The sequence below is a fragment of the Dipodomys merriami genome, unplaced genomic scaffold (genome assembly GCF_024711535.1).
Source record: "Dipodomys merriami isolate MVZ:Mamm:240054 unplaced genomic scaffold, mDipMer1.0.p SCAF_4, whole genome shotgun sequence".
Taxonomy (NCBI): domain Eukaryota; kingdom Metazoa; phylum Chordata; class Mammalia; order Rodentia; family Heteromyidae; genus Dipodomys; species Dipodomys merriami.
This window is the reverse complement of record NW_027205603.1, coordinates 87,310,659-87,335,481: the sequence shown is the minus strand read 5'-3', so window position 1 is coordinate 87,335,481 and position 24,823 is coordinate 87,310,659. Positions and strand designations below refer to the sequence as shown.

At 43.4% G+C, this 24,823-nt stretch overlaps 1 protein-coding gene across 1 annotated transcript; it reads left to right on the top strand.

Moving 5' to 3' along the window:
• The first annotated feature begins 291 nt into the window (after positions 1 to 291).
• Positions 292 to 24,478, top strand: Hhla1 (HHLA1 neighbor of OC90). Its single transcript, XM_069991712.1, has 16 exons — positions 292 to 370; positions 1,812 to 1,871; positions 4,151 to 4,207; positions 5,392 to 5,472; positions 7,457 to 7,540; positions 7,633 to 7,716; positions 11,846 to 11,929; positions 12,472 to 12,528; positions 12,617 to 12,709; positions 14,049 to 14,285; positions 16,493 to 16,720; positions 18,571 to 18,639; positions 19,413 to 19,487; positions 21,612 to 21,768; positions 22,844 to 22,926; positions 24,435 to 24,478. Exons 1-16 carry the CDS (start codon positions 292 to 294, stop codon positions 24,476 to 24,478), a joined length of 1,572 nt encoding a protein of 523 aa, XP_069847813.1.
• Positions 24,479 to 24,823: the final 345 nt, after the last annotated feature.

Genomic DNA, 24,823 nt, shown 5'->3' with positions numbered 1-24,823 from the left:
CTATCAAATTGTTTAAACTTAAAAGAATGGACTATAAAGAGGAAACCTTCATTGTTGCTGAATTCAGCCAGAGAAATTATGGGGTTAACTTCTTATCACCATGTAACTTTACCTATCTTCACAAGTACAAAGCCATTAACTCTAAAGAATTAAAGGATTCACTAATTCTAATGAATCCCCATACATTGTCCTCAAATTGATGCACCAATGTGCGGAATATATTACTATACTAATAACGGGGCTGGTTCCAACATTGGCTTGTTTGCTTCCAGGTCGCCAGAATATCGCAACATGCTACGTTTGCCGGTGCATGGTCCTCCGGTGAGGTTGTTTGTGGGCCTCGCGTGTGTCCTGACCCTCTCAAGTGCAGGTGGGGCTGTCAGTTCTACAGAAGTCTGCTCTCTATGTAAATTTGGATCTCCACTGGGCTTTGAGAATCATGGTGGCCAACATTTCAAGCCACAACCCAAAGTTAGTCTGATTAAAATTGTAATCATAAATACCACTACTGGAGTTCTTTCCCTTAGGCATTCTGTGCTTGAGTCCCATTCATGCAACAGAAGGCTGTTCACCTTCACTTCACCATCCTACACAGACCACCATCTTCTCCTTCCTGAACCACTGAGGAAACTTAATAGCCCATCTCCCTTCCTCTCCTCTTATCTCCTCATGATTCACTCTTCACCATCAACATGAGTGATCTTTTGTAAACCTCATTACACACATCCTTGCATTCCTCTATGATTCTTCTTCCATATGGTGTCATATTTATTCAATGATATCCTTCTCTTCAGATAGTATCCTGGAGTATCTGCTCCACAGGAGCTCACTCACCTCACCTCTACCTGGCCCTGCAATAGCTCACCTCCTCCTCAGTGCTCCATCACCTTGGCCTTCAGTCAGCTCTTCCAAGAGATGCTTGAACTCACTACAGGTCTTGAACACATGCTGGCCCCTACTCAGCAAATACCCCTCCTTCAGCCATCTAAATCCTACACAAGCATTATCCACCCTCAGATCCCAGATCTTCCTCGGGAAAGGCTTCCGGATCACTGATACAAGGCTTCTTGTCACCCATCCTAGCAACTCCCCTCCAAGTATTAAGGAATATTTGTAAGCATGGTCTTGAGTTCGTGTCTGCCTTCTCTTTACATACAATATCTCACTAGCTCTGGTGTCAACATTATCCATCACTAGTGTCAGGTATATTAAATAGGTAGGTTTCATTAGGTAGCAGATGAAGAGAATACCACACCCTATTCAGGCAGGAGAAGTTTATTTACTGAACTGCTGCCCCCTGCCGTGCATGGTGGAGAGGCATGGCTAAAAAGGAAAGGGGTGACCCACTCCCGGCCAGGACTGATCTAGGCCAGGGACAGGAAGAGGTGTGGCCATGTGGGGAAAACTGTGGCCACACTGGATCCAGACACGACCTCAGAGTCTGGGACCCTCCTAGGGTCAGATGGGAGGCATGTGACCAAAGGTGACCCAGGATATGTCCTAACAGGAGGGGAAGGTTACCTAGGTAACAGATACTGGGCAGAAACTTAGCCAAGAGTAGGGAGGTGTCCCTGTGCAGACCTTACAACTAGTATTATCATATTTCTTCAGTAACTATTTTATGACTATTTTATGAATGAATGAACAAACTACATATGGGATTTTTAAGCAAATCACATCAAAATTCAAGATCATAATTTTCTCCTCTATAAATTGGGTTATTTGGACTAAATTCTGTCTGATGGAAAATTTGGGTTAGAATTTCTCTGATGAAATGTGTTTGTTTGTTTGTTTGTTTGTTTTCACTTTAGTGTCTGGTCCTAGAGGAGAAGACAAGCAAGAAAAGGGAATGACTTTCCTACCTGCAGCAGGTGAACAGACAGGTCAAGTTTCTTCTCTGTTTGCCAGGTCAAGTTTCTTCCCTTTTCAACCACAAAGGAAGACCAGCTCTTCATCTGATGCCCTGATGTAGTAATGGTCTCATGAACTTTTTATTCTTTTGTTTAACCTTTATTTTTCTGGTCCTGGTGCTTAAACTAGGCCTAGGCTCTGTCCCTGAGCTCCTTTTGCTCAAGGCTAGTGCTCTAACACTTGAGCCACAGCACCACTTCCAGCTTTTTCAGAGTAATTTATTGGAGATAAGAGTCTCATGGACTTTTCTGTCCAGGCTGGCTGTGAACCACAATCCTCAGATCTCAGCCTCCTGAGTAGCTGGGATTATAGGTGTGAGCCACCAACACCTAGTTGAGCTGTTCATTCTTTATGGTTCGTTGCATGCTTGAATTCTCAGAATGATATAGAATCCACAGAGGCTGTGAAGTTCTGTCAGTGATATGATTTATCACAGAGAAGTATTTTTACCTGTCATCACAGCCTTCATGATACTTTTGTCTGTCTTAGCCTTTCTTTTTTTCTGATGGTGTAGAATTGGCTCTTCAGTGAGATGTTGAAAACTTGCAACCTAAAAGAGAAGAGACAGGGATGACATTCCTCTTCCTAAATGTTTTTGATGAACAAACAGTATTATTGTTTTCTATTCTTTTGTGCTTTTTTTCTTGGGCGGGGGAGATGGAAATTACTCTTTTATTTCCTAACATTTAGTTTTAATTTGCTAGAGTATTTACCTAATTGAAATAACAAACAATACAAAAATATAGTTAAAATAGTCTCCCAAATCAGCTGTTTTTCTTTCCCAAAGAACACTAATTGTACCAATATGTTCAGTAAAAATAGAATAACTCTCTATAAACATATGCGTGACACTGGTAGACCTTGTATTTAATGAAACGAACCAGGCACTATATTCTTACACAGGGAAATGAAATAAAATGACCTGGTCAGAGAGCTGAGTTTTTGTTTTATCTTACTTTCTCTCCTGGCTGTGGAATTGAGGCCCTTTCCTGAGCTCCTAGGTCTGACTTTCCTCATTCTTCAGAGGATGTATAGGACAAGAAGATTTTTAAGGATGCTGTTGAGCATGTGAGGTTGTACTTCCAGGACACTATTTCACTGGTGGGATCTTTTATTTTAGTGTCTGGAAATAAAGGTTTTAAAAAGGGAAGTGATGGAGCTGTCCTTGGAGAAACAGGTAAGGAGGCCAGCCCCCAAATCCCGACTTACTCAGGTATGTTTCTTACACTCTCTGTATCTTCGTTTTCCCATCTATCAAATGGACATCAGACAGCTTCCAGTGGAGGGATCCAGGGGGAACAGATGAAGCAATGGTACTCATTAGCCACTATGTTGAAAACAAACTATACAACTTGTGGGTGGAGATGGGAGGGAAAAACTGGGGTGACATTGTCCAAAAAGAAATGTACAGATTATCTGACTTATGTAACTGTAACCCCTCTGCACATCAGCTTTATAATAACAATGTAAAAAATAAAAAGGTATCTTCTCACCCAATGTATATGAAAGATAGTCCATGCAAACAAAACCAAAACCAACTACAGTGTGGTTTTGACATCCTCTAATTCAAATCATGGATCCTCCAGTCTGGCACCTCCACAAGGTCCATCCCGCTGGACCAGGTGAGTGTCCTTGTAAAGGTGCTCAGAACACTCCTCACGTGTCATTACAGACAAACTTCTTCCTCCTCTTCTTCTCCCTCCTCCTCCTCTTCTTCCCCCTCCTCCTTCTCCTCCTCCCCCTCCTCCTTCTCCTTCTCTTCCTCCTCCTCCCCCTCCCCTTTCTCCTCTTCAAGCCGAAGATAATAGACTCGAAGTTCAACAGATCTAGATACTGGAAGTCCAGTGTCCCTATGCTTTCAAAGGGCTGCTACTCTGCATTCCTGTACAATTCAGAGGAAGCAGGTTTGAGCCTTTTGCTATTACTGTTCAGTGGTGCCAAGTGAGGCGAGTTACTTCTCCTCTTTGAGCCTCAGTTTCTTGACCTAGCTAAGGAGTTGGATACCCTAGCCTGTCCATGCTACAATTATTTATTAGCACACAGACTTCTAAGCGATACCAAGCCTAAGAAGATGAGAATCCGGAGGTGGGAGATCCTGGGGTCTGTATCCATCAGTGTCTCTAACTGGCCCCATGCCGATGAGCCTAAGAGTTGCTACAGCAGAACTCCAAGCTTCTCCAGCTTCCTGGGAATGGGACTGGAGACTCTTGTATGCTTAATAAAAACTTATCTTCCCCAGTGTCTGTCCTTAAGGAAGAGAAGAAGGAAGAGGCAATGACATTTCTTGCTACCACAGGTGAGTCTCTTACTTATTTCCCTAATGCTATGGGAGTCTGAGAAGCTCAGAAAAGTTTCTCACTTTCTTAGACTTCTGTTTCTAGTCCTTACAATATGCATGATGACATCTCTGTAATTATTGTCTGAACATCCAGTAAGAGTTGGAAAAAACAATTATTGACCAGTATTTCCATGTGGTCAACTGCTGTTCCCAAGTTCTCAAGGAATGCTTCGGAGAAGAGGGCTTTTAACACTGCGTCTCTCCACCTGCCTGCACACCAACATCTTGGGGCTTTTTCCCTGACATCTGGGTCCTATCCAGGGCCTATCAAATCTGAGTGTCTGAGGATCAGAAATACAAATTTTTAAATACAATCTTCAGCTGGCACTGGGGACTTACATCTATAATCCTAGCTATTCAAGAGGCTGAGATTTTAGGATTATGGTTTGAAGCCAGAGCAGAAAGACAAATCTCCAATTAACCAGCAAAAGGCTCGAACTGGAAGACTCGCACCAGCCATGAGCAAATGAGCCAAGTAAGGCCCTGAGTCAACCTCCAGTATTGACACCAAAAAGATAAACAACAAGAAACCTTAGCCACATATTAGTGGTGCACACCTGTCATCCTGAATGCTTAACAGGCTGAGATGGGGAGAGTTACATTCCATGCCAGCCTGGGCAGAAAAGTCTGTGAGATTCCATCTCGGTGGAAGAAGCTGGGCGTGGTGGCATATGCCAGTCATCTAGGCTACAGAATGGTGGTATAAGACAGGAGGATCATAATCCAGCCCATGTCTGGATGGAAAGCAAAATCCTGTCCCCAAAATAACCAGTGCAATAAAAAAAGAGCTGGCTATGGCTATGTGATAAGAGCATGTGTCTAGCAAGCAGGAGCCTCTGGTTCCAACAACAACAACAAAACCTTCCCAGTAGATACCAATGACATCTATTGCATAATGCACTTCAGGGATGTTGAGAATACCTGTGAGGTCTTTGGGATTTGCAGGATGGAGGGGACATTTCCCACAGGATTATTTGTATCCAGGCTATCAAAGATACACTTCTTGAAGAAAATGCCATTTGCTCTGAAATTCAGTATATATGTCTCAAGAGATAGATTATCTGCTCAAAATTCAGAAATGAGCAACTATGTCTGTTGCAGAGAAAAGCACACCAGGGCCATTGTCTTTGTATGTTCTTTAGAGCTCCCTGCCAAGTCTGTGGATCTGTCTGCGCTCAACCTGACGGAGCTTGTGAATGGGATGCTGAGTCGAGCTTTGAAAGGTAACCACTTGTATCACTATCATTCTTCTCCTGTGCCAGTTTCCCTTCTGGACTATCTATGGCCTGGGAGAAACACATTGCTCCTCTGCATCTCCATGAGCCCATGTTCATAGGAAAGGATCCATTGTCCCACCATGAAGGAGAAGGTCTGTGAGTCTCCTAGAAGCTGACTGCGCTCCACACATTCTATGTGTGTGCACCTTCATCATTGCCTTGGGGTGTGCTGAATGCTTACAATATTATCCCAACAACTATTCCAATAGTATTTCTATTGTTTCTTTCTAGAAATGATTGTAATAAATTATATATGTACTTTAGGTTCTAGCAAAATAATTTACAGATAGCTTGTACTTTATGACTGGGCAATTATGAATCAATAATAACCAAAATCAGAAGATTGAAGTTCAGGGGGGTAGAACAATTCCCAAATAAGAGCAAAGCAAATCCCTCATTGAATTCCTTTCTTCCTTGGCTACTTATATTCCACGTTAGTCAGCAGATATTTATAGAACAACTACCATGTGCCAGGCACTCACACTTGTAAGTATTGGGGGTAAAACAGTGGACAATGCTGGCAAAATATCCTTGTCCCAGGGCAATCACATTCTAGTGGGAGGAAAGGAAGGAAATCCCAAGCAAAGTAGATCTGATAAGTGCTGTGCAGAATAAGGTAAGTAGAGAATTCTGATTCTAAACTGAACTATACTGCGGGCTCTGTGAATAGACTCCTTAACCATAATTGCACAATGGGCACTTTGGCTTTAAACCTACTCTGTCTCTTCTGCATGGAGTGGCATCTGAGGCCTTAACCCAGCTCAGTCTCCACATTTGAAGCTGTGGGCACAGAGCTATGCCCTCTACCCTCACCTTGTTCACTTGAGAGTTACCCTTGATGGGAGAGTCTGGGGAGGTCTGTGATAACCTGGCATGCTGGAGTTTCGGTGGGAACTCTGGGGAAACTGAGGCATCAGAGCGGGGTGGGTTGCACTCCTGAGTTCTCTCCAATTCTATCCTGCCCTCTGCAGGGGTCTTTGTTGGGTTCTGCCAAATATGACAGATCCGAAAGCTTCGGATTGTGCCTCCAAGATGCTCTGCTCTCAATGCTTCACAAATCCTGGCAGGGCCTCACTCCCATGTCACACAGGGAGCTGCGAAGGCGCGCCCATGGCTCATTTGTTGGAACTCAATGCCTGAGATGTAGCCCAGAGACTTTGAAACTGTCTATGGGACAAGAGTCCTGTGGTACACTTATTATCTACCCAGCCCCAGACTCGACACCTAGAGATTGTTCCCGTTGATCTTAGTTGGGCCCAAATGTGCCCTTATCAAGTGCCACTGGTGACTCTTCTGATCAGAAAGGCTGGAGAAAACTGAGCCTTGGGGTACTGAAGTGTTGGGGCATACCCTCCATTCTCCAAAGGACCTTGTAAAATCCAGATCGGGGGCTTTCCTCCATGTATGGCTCCCTAGGGAGCTAGGGTCGTGTGGGTCCACTGCAGACTGACATACATGCACCAAGCATCTGGGATCATTCATTCCAGCCACTATCCCAGAGGTTCACAAATTTATACAAATGAAAGGAACTTGACACACCTGATAAAAGAATTCAGAATCCTGGGCATACCTGCCTCCAAAGACTTCTTGCCTCTAGAGCTGTGAGAACATCTGTTCCTGTTGTTTAATCCACCAAGTATGTGAAATGGTATTACAGCAGGCCCAGGAAACGAATATACCCAGGACTCTTGTCCCTAGAGGTTCAGAGCCTCTCAGCAGGTCACAGAGCCAGGTGACATCCACTGCTGGGGCAGATTCGTGTGCTTTCCTTTGGTTATTGGTTTTGTTTTTGTTGTGTTATTATTTGTGTGTGTTTTTAAATCTTGGCTGATTACACTATTGATTGCTACTATGTTTGTTGATGGCACTGTTTCTTTATTACTATTCTGGCAGACATTTGGCTGTTCTTCATCTCCTTCTCTTTCTGCAGAGAGCAAGAAGTTCTTCTCCTTGCTAACAGTTACATCCTACAGTTCCTTCGCCTTTCACAAGGTTTCCATCGCTATCTACAACAGTGAGTTCTCCCTGACTGCCTGTGGGGAATCGGGTGAGGGGGGGGGGCGGCCTTAGGGTCAGGATCACTGAATGAGTCATTTCTTTTCACAGTCTCCAATCCCAAGACAGTGGACCCTGCCACGTTTCCCACCAGGTACTGCTACTGCTTAAACAACCGCACCAATGACTTGTCAGGTGGGTGGAGCTGAGCTTCAACTTTGTAGTTTTTCCAATCTTGCTTCTACTCGTTTAGATATATTTTTCCCCACAATAAGATAGGAAACACCTATTGCATTTAAGAGGGGGAACATTCATTGTCCCACATAATTCCTTTTCTGTTTTACTGTAGAGAAATAGCTGAGCACACACAGAACCTTATGTCCCTGCACCGTTATTTTAACTGCAAGATTAGGAAAGAACTTAAATGTATCTGTCATCATGGAAACAGTCAACTATATTGTCAAACTTTGGAAAAGAGCTACAGACAATGCGCATTGAGTATGGCCACACTTTTTCCTATGTATGGAAAAATTCCCCAAAAATTTTATTCAGGAAAATTGTTTTAAAATAATACTCAGAATATGTCTTTGATGAAACTACACAAAACTGGACACCATATAGGCTACTACTTGTGAAAAGAAGACTGGAGTGTGTCCTTAGAAACTGGAGAGCATTTATTTATTAATATGGCCTTATAATATCTGGATATTTTTCAATGTCATTGTATTCATATGTTACTTATGTAATGAAAACTTAGAAGCATTTGCTCCTTATATGTAGATAATTCTCAGTAATAGAAGTGAAAATTACTATTACTGACCCACTCATTACTGACCACTCATTCAATAATATTTGGGTCTATATTTTTCCATTGATCAGAACTTTGGGAAAGACGTTTTGGTTATAATTAAATGATCAGATCTGGATTCTTTTCTTCTAAGTATTATCAACTCTAATATATAACCTTCCCTTGAAAGCTTATTTTCACATATATTTTCCCTAAAAAAAATAACTTAAAACACAATATACTGTGATAGCAAATTTCCAGAGAACATGGAAAAATATAATAAAGGAGCCAGAAACACCTGCTATCACAATATTCATAGGTTATCATTAGTTGCATTAAAAATATACTTTTGGTTCTGGTACTGGAGTCAGGAGAGAACATGGAAAAATATAATAAAAGAGCCAGAAACACCTGCTATCACAATGTTCATAGGTTATCATTAGTCACATTAAAAAATATACTTTTGGTTCTGGTACTGGAGTCACAACCTTGTGCTCTCCCTTGGCTTTCATTCAGTGCTGGTGCTCTATCATTTGACTCACACCTCCATTCTGGATTTTTGCTGGTTAACTGGAGATAAGAGTCTCACAGACCTTTCTGCCTGAGCTAACTCCAAACTGCAATTCCCTGATCCTAGCCACCTGAGTAGCTAGGATTACAGGCATGGGGCACCAGTGCCCAGCTATTATTCACATCTTGATCAACATTATCTATAACCCATCAATCCATCCTGCCTGTCATCTAAAGTACCCATTTACTCCACTATCTACCCATGTAGCTGTCTATCCTACTCCACACACAGAACTATTCTCTACATTACTGCAACTATGAGCTGGGCTACAATAATAAGTAACCACTATGTGTTTATGTGTGACAGTGTACGCAGATATACCAAGGCCCCTTGGAACATTTGATGCTCTGGGGGCCCAGGATCCTTCTAGCTTGTTGCTCTGCCTTTCACAATAGGTTTCCTTTTGTTTTTGGTGTGAATAATGTTTCTCACCATATCTACATCTGGTCATGAGAAAAGGGCAAAAGGACTGGGAAAAATTCTCATTTGTTACAAACTTATAGCATAGAGATGTTTGTATTTCTCTCTTTTACATTGTTTGAAATTTAGCAACATGGCCACACCCACTTAGGCAAATATACCAAAGTTATGTTAAATCACTCTGCCTGCAACTAAAATCTGATGTTCTTTTACTAAAGGATTTTGGGAGAGTATGTGCAAACCAAGTATGCCTCATCTATTATATGAATAGATGGTATTCATGGAAAGATGGTACCATGGTTTATTTAATTTGTCTCCTCTTGATGGAAATGTAGTTTATTCAGGGTACTTTTACAACTATAAACAATGCTGTGAGGAACACCTGTACAAAATCAGTAGGAGTGCTTGTCCAATTATCTCAGTAGGATAAAGCCCTTGAAACAGAATTGTTGGCAGACAAGGAAATAATCTTGTGGTGATTCAAATCACTAAAATTTCTTCTAGAAATCTTGCATATGTTTACACCTTTATTAACAATGTTTGAATGCATCTGTCCACACCCTTGCGAAAACTGGGTATTAAGAAGACAGTCGAAAATCATTTTCCTACCTTATATCTAAAGGTATACAGAAATAATTCATCTATGGGTACTAATAGTAAATTAGATCATGAAATTGCCATCAAAAAAAGAATACCTTTGAAATAATGATCACTTGATTTCTTCCTAGCCTATTAGACAGATCTGAAAAGCAGGTTCACAAAGTGGAGGAGGGATTGGTAAGCAACATGGTGAAGGAATGGCTGTAGGAACATTGGGAAGAGAGGATGCTTTGGCTTACATATACATTCTACCACCCTATAGGACTCTCTGAATCTCGAGGGGCAGAACCTGGACCGAGTTCTTGGTGTCTAGCTCCACAGCCTTTCTCATATTTTCTATGCAATCTGAAGAGTGCATTCAAGCCTTGCATTTTATTAGCCTGTTAATGAGTCTTGATTTTCCATTAATGTAGCTTCTTCTGTATGTTTTCCCAACTCCCCAGAACCTAGCAGATGTCTGGCACACAGCAAATACTCAATGAATATTTATTAGGTAAATGAATTAATAAACAAAGGAGAAATTTGAGAAGTAGATGGAAATAGGTGGAATATGTAACGAGACACTGCCCGTCTTCCATTTCTCCAAGATGGATGTAGAAGGAAGATGCCCACAGTTGCCAACTTTCGGCACAGATGGGAGTCTACAGCCACATGGTGCACTACTGTTTCTCTATCCAGGAAATTAATCACGTGTCCATGCAGACATAGCAAAAACACACCATGGCTCAGACTCACAGATAGCAATACTTACCTTCTGGTACTCTAGGCATACTGCACAAACCAGTGATTATCATAGTATATATTCCTGAAGATCTTGGTTCTGGGTTTTCAGGCCAGCTTGCTTTTGTCTAAACTCATAATCTGATTAATTGCTAAAAAAGCATTTATACCAAGCAAAATGGGTAATCATCAGTGATCCCCAATACTTTTTTATTCTGAAAAAAAAACCTGCTTAAAAATGGCTCCTGCCAGCAGGACCCTCTTTCTGATGGAGAATCCAAGATTTTTTTTTATCCCAAAGACCCGTAGATGGACAGAAATGTAGGTGGAAGCCCCTTGTCAAGAAGTGTATCAGGCTGGGTGCCAGTAACTCCTAACTACACAGGAGACTGAGATTTGAGGATTATGGTTCAAAGCCAGCCCAGGCAGGAAAGTCCATTGAGACTCTTATCTTCAATTAACCATCAAAAAGTCAGGGCTGCAGCTCAAGTGGTAGAGTGCTAACCTTGAGAAAAAAAGTTCAAGGACAATACCAAGTCCCTGAGTTCAAGCCAAGAACTGGCACTCATGCACGTGCACGCTTATGAACACACACACACAGAGACATACACACAGAAGTATATTAGGAAATCTTAGTGGTGTGTGGTGCTTACCATGTCAAGCAAAGGTCCTATTCAAATGTTGCTGAGAGAGAAAATTGTGCAAGATCCCGTAAACCTTAATGCTGAAAATTCCTTCCAAGCTTCCTTTACAGCCCTCTAAACAAAAGAAGAGGTCCTGTCTGAGCATGTATCAAGGGCCTTTTCTCTTTTGATAGTCTGAAGTTTATAACCCTTTGCATTGTCAAATTCCAGCGCTGTAAGTTTACCTTACATATGTGTGCGCCTGATTACCCTCCAATGGATATGGTGTTCTGAAATAATTGAGTGAAGTGCCAGAAAGGATGGGGGGGGGGTTCCAGAAAAGCCACCACTCACTGCCACAGCCCTGCATAGCTCTGTGGCATGAGCAGAGTTGGGATGGGAATTGGGCAGTGGAGGAGAAAGGGGATAAGAAAACTATAGGGGATCCTAAGGTTTTCTGCTTATCAGAAATTCACCTATGATTACCATTCCTCAATTCATGGACCCATAAATTGTAAAATCTATTGGAAAATATCCACACATAATATGTTTCCCCTTAAGTCTCCAAATCAGAAATTCCAACTTCCCCGATCTGTCTTGCAGATTTCACAGCCTTGCTGGTGGATATCATTGGAAATTCTACCAGCTACCTCACAGAGATCTTTAAGTCCACCTCCATCCTCTCAGGTGCGTTCATGTTGAAAGTGCCTCCCAAGTGTGTGATCTGGCATTCATTGTGGAGTATTATCAGAACTAGCAGATTTCCCCATACCAGGCCCTGCCATAGGCCAGGCTGCCTGGTATCTGCAGATAAGCTCTATTTAGGCAATCAGCAATGTGGAGACCTAGGGATTTAAGCTGTTAAGCATTGCAAATGAAGGGGTTGAGTTTTTACCAATTTGAAGATGGAGATGGGTAAACTGAGTCCAAGAGGAGTCAAGCAGGACTCAGGTTTGCATAGTGCATAGCTAGAACAGAGTTGATGTCATAACCAGAAGTGGACTGCATACAGGCTGTACCATCGGCCTGTATGTTAGACTGCCCCATGCCTCTCCTCCTTTACCCCTTCCAATGCAAAGAAAGAGATCACACAGCAAGTGGTTTCTCAAGAATAGGGAGTGGGTCTCCTCTCCTCCATCATCCTGAGCAGGTACTTGCAGTCTAATTTTCATCCCAAATAAGACTTGCAGCCTCATGTCTAAGTCGTGGTCTGCGGGTTCTTCTTACAGTGAGCCAGACCAATGATTCCGACTGCATCTTCATCTGCGTGATGGCGGGGAGGTCAGGTGAGCAGCAGCAGCTCTGGAGATCCCCCAGGAGCCTTCAGTATGACTGATGAACTCCAGGTTTCATCCCAGTGGTGTGATTTTGCAGGAAGGAATCTCTCTGACTTCTGGGAGATGGCAGAACGATCCCCCGTGCTCAATTACACTTTCACCAGTAGTGTGGCTGTGGCTGGTGTCCTGGGTGAGTGTCAAGCCCCAGCTTCCTACCAAAGAGTCCGGGGGTTTGTGGTGTCCTGGGTGAGTGTCAAGCCCCAGCTTCCTACCAAAGAGTCCGGGGGCTCCCAAACCTGGGGCAGACAGGAGACTGAGTGCTGACCTCGGACATTTTATTTACCCCTCTATAATGTGTTTTTTGTTAAAAAAAAAAAAAAGCAAAAAATTTCACTATTTTAAATACACATGTGTATAACCATAAATATATAAAATATTTTAAATATATATAACTTATGTATAAATATTCAAACCTTACAAATACATATTTAAATATATATTAATATATTCATACATATGTAGTTTTATATATATGTAGATGTACATGTGTGTGTGCGCATATATTTCTACAGTCTCTTCAAAAGATGATCTGGGCACTCCAGATCCTTTCTCCTTCTGGAAAAGCAGCTTCTGTTTCTGTTCTCACATTAGCACAAATATCTTGCTCTGTACTTCCCACTGGCTCCTGATTCACGCATTATTGCTTGTATTCATTATCTGGCTTTCATGGGTATTTGAAACTTGGACCCTGTTTTAGATGACAGATCAGGATGCTCTTAGCCCCAAGTCTAACCGGCCTGGGAGCCAGGCTCAGTCTAGGGATGGTAGGTGGTGTAAAAGGTCTGTGGGAGGGCAGAAGGCTGCAGAGCCACCGCCTGCCAGTGCATCGATTGGACCCTACCCAAAGTTGTCTGTCAAAGGGACAAATGGGAATGGAAACCTAGCAAAAGACAGAGGAAGAAAGCCTATAGGTTAGTAAGAGGCTCTCATCCTCCTCCATTTAATCCTTCCCTAGGGAAGGCATGAATTCAATTTAACACATGAGCCTCCTGGGGCACTGGATAGATTTCTTTGAAAACATCTACCAATCTGCCTGTACAGTGACTCTTCTCTCAAGCAGCCAATCCCGTAAATTCTACCACTGATTCCTGGAGGTTCCCACAGGGCAAAAGAGCAAGCCTATCACCTCTCCCAATTGTCAATCCAGAGCCTGTTGGTGGCTGAGGACAATGAAGTAGAGAGAGGATTCTGGCTGCACTTGGGTCTGATCAGGAGAGACATTACATGTCTGGCACTTCTATGTCTGTCACCTTCACATTCTGCTGACAGTGACTCATCACGCAGCTTTTAGTGAGATTGACATTTTAGCTTCATTTGTTATTCAAGAAGGAACCTGTCTTTTGGTGACATTTGGTTCTGTCTGGAGGAAAGTTGAAATCTCAGCTTTTTGTATACTTGCTCTCCCATCGTCTTCCGGTGACTTGATCGCATCAAACAGTCTAAAGCGCTCCCTGACTGTCTCCCTGAAGGTGCAGCTACCAGAAAAGCCACAGAGACCTCCAGGCTAACAACCCAAAGCCAGCAGACACTACCAGAAGCAAGCCCCCCCAACTGGACCCAGAGCTCACACTGGGAGTCTGCTCCGAGGACCTTCCTATGGGCGGAGACAAGTTCTCCTTCTGAGAGAGAGGTTGAGGGGAACACGGTGAGGCTGATTCCTTCTACAGCCACACAGAGGGATCCCTCTCACACCCGCTCAACTTCTGGTAAGACAGTCTCCACGTTTTCTCTTCCTTCACTGAGCCCCTCAGATCACCCTAAACTCAAATAAATAAGTAAAATGCTTGCTATTATTGCTCTCCACCACTGGGAGATCTGCTCAGGGGCGAAGCCTATGAGCCAGGATAGCTTCTAGTAGGTCAAGCAGCAAATGTCATGGGCACAATGTACTCCAAGCATTTATCTGTGTTTGTGACATTTTACTTTAAAACCGTTTAAAACTCAAAAGAAATTAAAAGAATATGATCAAGGGTTGCTCCTGGATAATGCTCATGTCTCCAAATCCTCATACACTGTGGCACAAGGTAATTTTGTTTCAACAAAGTAGTTAGTGATCCCCCTGAGAAGTGGCAGGAAATGATGGAGTCAACATTCATGGCATGGTTAGGTTAAGAGGTTAACCATATTGTGAACATGTTCATGGATTCACACCAGCATGAAAAGATGCTACCAGTGGCTTACCAAGGATCCCTCCAGTTCCCACAACCTAGCACACATGATCAGCCATGCTGCCATTGAATACTCACAGACACCTGTGACTCCCTACTTGGAAATAATACAAAACTGAGGGGTTTTTTCTTTCATTAAGCATCAATTAATTTATTGATTCACTCACTATAACATACAACATACATTTACTTTCAGCTACTAAAGCTGTTGAAAGCACAGGCCTGTAAATGTCTCCCTTCTCTCCTGAGATCATTATCAAGTGAAAGACATAGGCAAGGAAACAGTCACCCACCAGCCTTTAAAGAGCTATTGTATGAGGAGAGCCAGTGAGAGGATCTCCCACTCAACATAGAAAAGATAAGACTTGCCAGGTATTGGTGGCTCACACTTATAATCCTAGCTACTCAGAAGGCTGAGATCTGAGGATCACAGTTCAAAGCCATCCTGGACAGGAAAGTCTATGAGACTCATCTCTAACCAGTTAAGAACCAGAAGCGGAGCTGTGGCTCAAAGGGGTAGCATTCCTACTAATGACAGAAAAAAAAAGTGAAGAAAGGAGAAGACAGAATTAGCAAGACTCAGCAGACAACGAAACAATGAGGACAGAGTAGAAAGAATAACATTTAACCTCATTAACTACAAAACATTTTAAATTTCTATACAAGAAAAGAGAGATCCCTGCCGACACGATAAGTAAATGGAATTAGAAAACTTCACTGTGTGATATGAAAATAGATGTGATTTTTAGAGACAAGGAAAGTTACAAGACACCTGTAGTTGTGACCAAAATGGGAAAGTTTGGTAAGAAAGACTACCAAGCTTTAATGAAATTAATAAAGGAATATTTAAATACATGATTATTTAAATACCATGTTTTAGTGGAGAAATCAGTGTTTTAAACAGTTGTGTCCCCAACTTTTACTCACAGCTACTAAAACCACCACTGAGATCAATTTTGCAGAACTTGAGGAAAATTTTCTACTGTGAGAAACAATTTCTTAAAAACCAATTAAGGAAGATTTAGCATAAATAAGGAATTATTAGTATCACCTACTTTAATGATAGGCCTAAAAGTAATTATATAAGTCACTCAAAATTTACAAGGTGAGCCAGGCACCGGTGGCTCATGCCTGTAATCCTAGCTACTCAGGAGGCTGAGATCTGAAGATCGCCATTTGAAACCAGCCCATGCAGGGAAGTCCATAAGCTCTTACCTACAGTTCACCACCAAGAAGCCAGTAGTGGAGCTGTGGCTCAAGTGTTAGAGTGCTGGCCTTGAGCACAGAAGCTCAGGGGCAGCAGGGATAAGGCCCTGAGTTCAAGCCCCAGGACCAGCTTGAAAACAGAACAAAACAACAGCAGCAGCAACAACAAAACACCTCACAGGTGGTAAAGGGGCACAGCTCGTGTCTCCAGGCCTCTGCACCTCCATCTCTACAATCCCCCCATTATGTCATATGATTACAAAGCATTACTTAAATTTGACGCAGGGTCCACTGGCCCCTGAACACAGTTCCTAACTGGTTTAGTCTTCAAGGGGTTTGAAGGATGTGTCTGGTACACAGGCAAATTGCAGCTTGCTCTATTTATTCTAGTTCAGAATAAAGCTTAAACCCATGAATTATCTGCAGGCATATGTGTTCTATTGGTCCACTAATGCCATTTCTATGGATCTGCAATTTTATATAAGAATCAAAGTGCTCAAACGTATCAGAGCCTTATGGCTGTCACTTTGAACACACAGCTTCAGGGAAGGTGACCAGAACACCATGGGTGACAGCCAGCAGACAGACATGGGCTTCTACATTATCAGTGCCCAGGGCTCAGACCACGAATGAGAAGACACCTGGAGGTCCTCCCTGGAAAACCCACACCCCCACATTCACATCTCCCCCAGAGGCCCAGGAGGCCATCGATTTTGCTGAGATATGGGCCGTGCCCAGCAAAGTGGCCCGGCCCAGTCCAGATTCAGGTAAGAGGGGACATTTACCCCAGTCCTCCTGTTTGAACGCCTTTCTAGATTTTCAAACAACCAATAGACAAAAAGACTAGTAGTACATGAGTGAGAAACAAAATTAACCCATTGTTAACCATCATAAAGTGAAGTCTTCTTTTTATCCCACCTCCTTTTGTCTCCTCTGTGAATAAATGAATGAATGAATGAATGATTCTTCCTTGTAGGAATCCCTCACCTCCTCTTCTCTTATGTACAATCACTTTCCAAGTTTTCTTTCATTCATATCACTGTTAAACAAGGGACCAGTGGACATCAACCTAGTTTATTCCAGACCAAAACTGTTTTCGGGTATAGTGTTAATATGTATTATGATTACTATTAATCATTATGGTTTTCTGGGCATGTGCTGATATGTATGTTTTATTATTGCTATTAATCATTATTGATATTTTTATATACACACATACATTTATACATACATATGTACACGTGTATATCATTCATTAAGAATTCTTAACAAGCCGGGTGCCAGTGGCTCACGCCTGTAATCCTAGCTACTCAGGAGGCTTGGATCTGAGGATTGTGGTTCAAAGCCAGCCTGGGCAGGAAAGTCCATGAAACTCTTATCTCCAATTAACCACCAGAAAACTGGAAGTGGCGCTGTAGCTCAAGTAGTAGAGCACTAGCCTTGAGCTGAAGAGCTGAGGGACAGTGCTCAGGCCCAGAGTTCAAGCCCCATGATCAACAACAACATCAAAAAAAAATTCTTAACAATTTCTTAGGGAATATTATTGGGAGGACTAAATGGATTTTGACAGACATAAATGCAACATCTTGAACTCAAAAATCTCAGTTGGACAATCAGGCCTTGGAAGGGTATTTTATTGGCTTTATCTATATGAACACCTGGCACAAGTTTCCCAGGCTTGAGTATCTATGCTCAAATGAAAATGAAAATGAAAGCTAATGTGCTTTGGTTGGGTCCTCAGGACAGTGGAGGCCTCAGGCTGTGTGCTGCAAGCTGTTTGAGACCCAGCTGGGTTGGAATCTTGGCCATATCCTTTCAGTCACACCGCCATGTCCTGCGCCTCCCCAAATCCCATTTGCTCACCTCTGAAATGTGCGTTTTCAGAGTTGCTGTCATGGTTAGCTTCAGTGATGTCTGTGCCCTGGCTGTCCTCATGCAACTCAGGGCCAGTCTGCTTGCCTGCCCTCCCCAACCCACGGTGGCACATTGTGGCCAGCTGTGAGAGACTCAGGCCCTGGGTCCCTCACCTCAGGCCTCTGAAGTCCTCCAGTCTAACTGCAAATGGACCTCAAAGATAAGCAACTCTGAACTTGTGTCCCTTAGACTGGTCCCTTTTTTACATAGAAACACATCTAGGCAACAAGCATTCACCGACAGAGTTGGGGGCATACAACACAATGCTCCAAGAGAAATGCAAAGGAAAAGCTACCTTGCTAAGAAAACAACAGGAGTGCCCTATTGACACGGACCTCCTGCATGCACAGGTCAGTGTGGATGGGCCCAGTGCTCACTTCCGCACTCACACAGCTCCACAGAGAGGCAGCACTGATAAAGGACACACTATGATACTCCAGGCAGAGGAGCGTGATAGGTGGGGAGCAGTTTGATATCTGTGTGAAGCTGAGCCCAGGCTCAGTGTCCCTCTTAGCCTCGCCTAGCATCCTTGCCTATAGCTGAAACACCTCCATTGTGAGATCTATTTCCCCTTAGCTCGGCTAAGGGGAAATAGCTCGTTGCTGGTTTGGCTAAAGGGCAGGCCGGGTGGCAGGGGGCATCTTCTCTAGGTGGGGACCCACTGAAAAAGATAATTGCTTATGTCTCTCTCTCATCCTCTCAGGCTCAGCCACCCCTGGTACACGAACTCCAAGTCCAACCAAGGCACCAGCCCCGAGAGATCCCCAGATGGGTAAGATGGCACCACTGGAGAAAGAAACCCAGCACCATAAGATAAAGCATAGATAGGGCGAGATGAGGTGCACCTGCATCATGGGCTCCGGTACAGGGAGGAAGCCAGCTTTTACATTTTGCTGGGTTTTACAAGGAGAGATACAGAACTGGTTTGTGAACTTTACTGTGGTGCTAACCCGGCCTGTGATCTTTGATAAACCATTTCCACTTGGCTACAAGTCCCTTACCAATTCAAGCACTCTTTTTTATTTTTATTTTTAATATATACATATTTATTATTGTAAAGATACTTACAGAGGGGTTACAGTTACATGAGCAAAGTAATGAGTGCATTTCCTATTCAGCATGGTTACCCCATCCTATGTTTCTCCCCTACCATCCCTTTCCTCCCCACCTCCCCAACTTCTCTCTTCCCCACCCAAGAGATTTTACCTTTCTTGCTGTTCTTTTTAATGTACTTATAATGTATTATGTGACTTTTTTTTGTTTCTTTGTATGTTCTTCCTCCATGGTATAACCCCTGTTGTCACTGTATTTGATTCCAGTGTCCTGCATCTTGTATATATATTTTTCTAATCTGGGGAGGGGAAGGGAAATAATAAAATGCTGACATAAGGGTACAGGCTGACCCATTGTAACAATGAGATGTACAAGACACTATGTTTAAGCACACTTTATCCTTAAGGTTTTTCTGATTCTCTGGTTCTGCGTACAACCCAATGCCATTTCATTCTGAAGTTTTGTTTTAAATTCTGTTCTTGTCCTTTGTAGATGATGTCCCTGCAAGATGGCCACTCACCCCTGGAGAAGAGGCAGCTTTGATTCCTGCACCCCACCGCGTATCAAGTGAGTAGCAGCATTTCACTGCTCTTCTTGTATTTATTGTGAAGGACGCTTCCTGATCTAATAAGGAGAGATTTGCTTGACAATACAAGACTCAGACTGCTGGGGTGCAGATCCCAGCTCAGTCCTTGCTGTGAGGTGGTTTCTGGACATTCAGAAGGGTTCCAGTCTCCTCAACCTAAAGCAAGGCATATCACAGTGGTTGTGAGGGCTAGAAATGTCTCTGTTGTCGTTTCTCTGTACTTTTGTATTACATACAGTGATGTTCATAAAGGTGATGTGGGATTATAAGGCTCTGTGTAATAACGCTCAGCATCTATATAGAGTGCTGGGGACTACGCAAATGGAAGTTTCTCTCAGGACACGCATGGTTGTAGACAGTGAGAGGGGGAAAAGAGGACTCCAAAACCCAAGCCTCTCTCTTTACTTGTGGTTTCCTGTGGCTGTTTTCAAAAACCCCTACCTGCCCCATCCCTGTACACACACATACACACACACACACACACACACACACACACACACACACACACACACACACACACACACACCCCTGCATACCCCATTCTTGTGGCGGGAAAGCTCATTCCTGGGCCTGTGGCTGTGGTCCAGAATTTCAGAGATGAGGTCATTTTTGTATCTTCTTTGGAGGATTGCTGCATTTCCCCCAGCTTTTAGAGCTCTCAGTCTCTTTTATTCTGTTATGACAGTTCCATAAGTAAGAAATGGATACAAAGAGATTTCCCTCTCCCACTCCCACTTCTAGCTTTTCTAGCGCCCCCCCCCCAAGTGTTCCGGGGCCGTTCAGTCACATGTTTACCTGGCATTAGCAAATTATCACATTATTACATTGCTGGAGTCTACACAGTCACTGTCTAGTGATCTGCAAGGTCTGCGTCAACCATCACAGCCCACGTGAATGGTGAAGGGGCCTTTCAGAAGCAAAGACATGAGGGTGAGTCCTAAGGAGATCATACGCCCTCTCTAGCAGGAGTTACACAGAAACACAGTGGTGGTGAAGAGAGGTGGCTGTCAGATCACAGTCTAGAAACGAGCTGACAATATCTGCCTCACAAGGTCCTATGGGGATTAAATAAGATATGTAAAGATCTTACTGAGGTGCTTGAGTGTCAGTGAATAAAGTCCTGACACATGGGTGTGGATATTGGTCTATAGGGCTGAATGTTATAGTTAACTCAGGAAAAAGTGAGAGAGATATACATACTACTTGAGCCACTGATTCACTTCCAATTTTGGGGGGGGGATGATTAATTGTAGATAAGAGTTTCAGTGACTCTTTCTGCCCAAGCTGGCTTCTACTCATGATCCTCAAATGTCAACCTCCTGAGCAGCTAGGCATGAGCCATTAATGCCTGCTCCTTTCTATATATTTTTGTAAAATCTTTCTTAACATTATGAGTTCTTTTTTACTTTATAAATACATTGTTAATTATACTTTTTGAAAACCTAAATAAATTCTTTAAAATATATGATGAGTGCCTTCTAATGTTTCAAAGATGCCATACCAGAAAAATGCCAACACTGGCTCAATGGAGATTTGTGAAGAACAGAGGATAACAGATCCAGTCAAAGGAAATCTCGAGTGATCCTGTTAGTGAATTTTTTTCTTCCATTTTTGCTGGTACTGGGGTTGAACTCAGAGCCTGGGCATTTCCTTTAGCCTTTTTGCTCAAGGCTGTTACTCTACCAGTTGAGCCACAGCTTCACTTCTGTTTACTGCTTAATTGGAGATAAGAGTCTCACAAACTTTCCTGTTCCGGATGGCTTTGAACCACAGTCCTCAGATTTCAGTCTCCTGAGTAGCTAGGATTACAGGCATGAGCATCTGTGCCCCCCCTTGAGGTCTTCCTGCAGGAAACCAAGTCATCAGGGACTCTGAAAGCCATACCAGGTTGTCCCAACATGATTCATTTCCCTGCAGCGTTCTAGATCCTTGTCTAAGCCAACCCATTTCTGCTCTCTAGCTTGATCATCACCTAGTCTCCTGATGCTTACCACTGTGTGTCCTGTCTGTCTCAACCAAACCATATTCACCTGGCCTAGGACTAAACAAAGGGAAAGAGGTCAGCGAATGGCTTGATTTGACTTGCCTGAGATTGCATCTTCCAGGGTGTCCTCGGTTGCCCCTCAAAGAGGGATCCATAACAGCTGCTCCTCTTCCCATGGTCATCAGGAAGCTTAACCCGTGCTTGATGGAGCTGTGCCGCTACTTCCAGCAATGCCTCTGCGTGAGCCAGATGAGGGATTCCAGCTCAGAGACCATGAGGTCAGTTGGGCCGGCAGGGCCTTTCCACACCCCATATTCATAGGCTTTTGTTTAAAAGAAAAATTGTTTAGGCAGTACTAGGGTTTGAATGCAGGGCCTTGTGCTCAAGAGGCAGACACTCTATCACTGGAGCATGACTAACCCTTTGCACTTTTGGATTCTATTTCGGAGTCTCACATTTTTCCAAGGCAAGCAAGCTCCAGATGAGGATCCTTCTATAATAGTGGTATTGTAGATATGCACCACCACATATGGATTGTGTGTTGAGACCAGGTCTCTATAATTTTCAGCTGTGTGATCCTTAAGCCTTGATTCCCCTTATCTCTATTTGCCAAATAAGTAGGGTTATTATAGGGGATGCACCTAGCCAGCAATGAGATAGTCAGACATCAAGTAATTTACAGACAGGTGATGGGAAATAGTGTAAGGAACGAATTTTCAAGCGAGTCCTCTACTAAATTGTCATTTCACGACCAGGATGTTCATGGCCAGGATGTTTATTGCACTCTCGAGGTTAGTTTAGATGAATGAAGCTGAGCTGAATTGAACTGTGTTGAGTTGGTCTGGCATTAATTGAGCGATGTTGCATTGAGTCAGGTGAATGGAGCTGAGTTGAATGGATCTCAGATAAACTGAGCTGTGCTGACTTGATTCTGTATGAGTGGAGGTGAGTTGAGTCAAGTCGAGCTGGAGTGATTGGCTGAGCTGAGTTGGGCTGAATTGTGCTGAGTTGAGCTTGAACAACTGAACTGGATCGAGTTGAGCTGAGATGAACTGAGCTGAGCTGAGCTCGGTTGAATGGTGCTGAGTTGAGTTGGGTTGAACTGAGCTGAACGGAAGTTAGTTGGTTTGAGCTTTGCTGAGTTGAATTGAGTTGGAATGACTGAATGGAGCTGAGAGGGGCTGGGCTGAATTGAGCTGATGAGTTAAACTGAATGGACAGAGCTGTGCTGAGTTCTGCTGAGATTACAGGTGTACAGCCCCACACCTAGCATGTCATTACTCTTCTGATTCTCTGTCTTCTTGGTGCCAACACAGGACAGTGACTGTTTCTGGCTCTGATTTGAACCTTTAGGTACTGTCTAGAATTCTACTCTTGGTTTCTAAAGAATGCAACGTTGATCTGTGGGAGGGTGAAGAGAGTCTCGCACTCACACAGTAAGTACTAAACTTGGCGATGCTGTAGCTTCACAGTGAATGTGTCCTACAGAAGGTTGTGGGACTCTGAAAGGGTGTGTGGCATTACCAGGGGCCAGAAGCTCAGCTAATCACCACCAGGACAAAACGGAAGAAGTCTAGGCCAGTTCGGATTCTCCAGCCACTCACTTGATGCTTGCAATAGGGTATAAATACTCAGCATCAACTCAACTATACACTCTTACATACTGTGAGAGCTGAGTCATCAGGAAAGTTAAAAAGAAAATAGTACAATCAAAGATAAACTCAATGTAAACCCTTAAATTACAAAACAAGAGAAAATGTACGCAATGAATTCAAGGGACAGGGGAAGCATGAAGTCCTAGAAAGGGCTTATGGCCCCTGTATCCTAGTCCTGAGGCTAGAAAAGCCTTATCACCGGCAGAAACACCTGATATCATCTCTGCTGGCTGATCTGCTGGTCCCAAAGCCAACGGTCTGTTCTGCTGATGGACCATGAGAGGAGGTCTGGCTTTAGCAGGGGCCACAGGAGTACTGAGCTCATCCAGTCACCATTAGGTCTAAACAAAAAAAAAAGTTTAAGTTATTATTTAGAATAATAATTAGGGGCTCTGGCCTCCTAGAAATCATGGAGCTGTATTGAATTCTTTCAAAAATCCCTTCTTAATGTGACCTACATATGTACTGGATGGTACGGGGCCCTATCTGATAATGTATTACCTTAAACAAACAACAGCAACAAAAAGAAAAACACAGCCACCAAATCCTTCCTGCAGCTCTTAGATCAGATGGGATCTTCCGCACCCAGGCCTACACTTCATAGACTTTATTCCTGTTCCTTTCGTCCTTCGTTGCCTCTCTCATCACAAGCTCTATCCCACGGTGTCCCTTAAAATCAAGCTCTGGCTCTTCTTTGTTTCCACACATGTCCTCTTCTTCTTTGGCATCCCTCTCCTTCACTTCTTTCTTCTCCCTCAATTATGGGTCCTTTGTGTCTCAGAGAAAAATCTACCCTTCAACTTTTTCTGTTATTCTTCTACCAACACCTTCCTTCTGCTGGGGGCAGGCGTTGGGAGATGGAGGGCACAAGTCAGGGAGAAGGATCTCTTTTCTTGGTGTGGCGAGAGGGGACCTCATGATCTAGTAAGTCTTCTGTCCTTCCATGTTAACCCCCACCCCACACACACACAACATGTTATGTTTTGTGAGCAGTATATTACTGAACTGAAATCAGCATCATGCAGTCTGGGAGATAAGTTAGATACGGCTGAGTATCGGGACAGGAGCATCAGACTGGGTGGAAACTACAGCTGCTCCTTTCTCTAGTGTGCTGCTAACTAGCAAGAAAGTCTGGCGGAGCTCTGCCCTCTCCGGCTCACTCCAGCTGAGCCTCCATCCTGTGCACCTGCCCGCTTGCCCTCCGAAGACACTGACATGTCACTGGTGCTGTCAGAGTTTAATTTCTGTCTCTGTACTGTTCCCACCTCTGTGCCTTCTTGGTCTTTCAGCCTTGAAGCAGAAATGCCTTGAGAATGTCTGCAAGTCTGTATGAGAACCTGGTAGCCGCTCCCCTCTGGCTATCCAGCCAGCTTGGCTCTGTTTGCAGAAGTCACCGTGGCTCCCGTGAGACCATCCATAAACTCTTAAGTGTTCCTTGTTTTGTTTTGTTTTTCTCCGAAGTAGCACTTTTCTCTCCTAGAATCTGTGAGAGGGATTGAAGGTAGAGGCCTCGTAGTTAACATAGTAACGCCAGGCTCCCCCAAACTCACAGGAGGCTTCAACCTCTGCTCAAGACACGACTGGTCCCTGCAGCAATCCTCATCACTGAAGAATTCCGAGAGAGGAGGGAACACACTAGTCTGAGCCTAGAAACTCTAACACAACACTCAAAGGACTT

What these genes read in the sequence shown, in the direction of transcription:
- Hhla1 (XM_069991712.1), top strand. Translation starts at nt 292, where the DNA reads ATGCTACGTTTGCCGGTGCATGGTCCTCCGGTGAGGTTGTTTGTGGGC. An exon ending in GACATTTCTTGCTACCACAG is followed by an intron (nt 4,208 to 5,391) that starts GTGAGTCTCTTA and finishes TATGTTCTTTAG; the next exon opens with AGCTCCCTGCCAAGTCTGTG. An exon ending in TTCCATCGCTATCTACAACA is followed by an intron (nt 7,541 to 7,632) that starts GTGAGTTCTCCC and finishes TTCTTTTCACAG; the next exon opens with TCTCCAATCCCAAGACAGTG.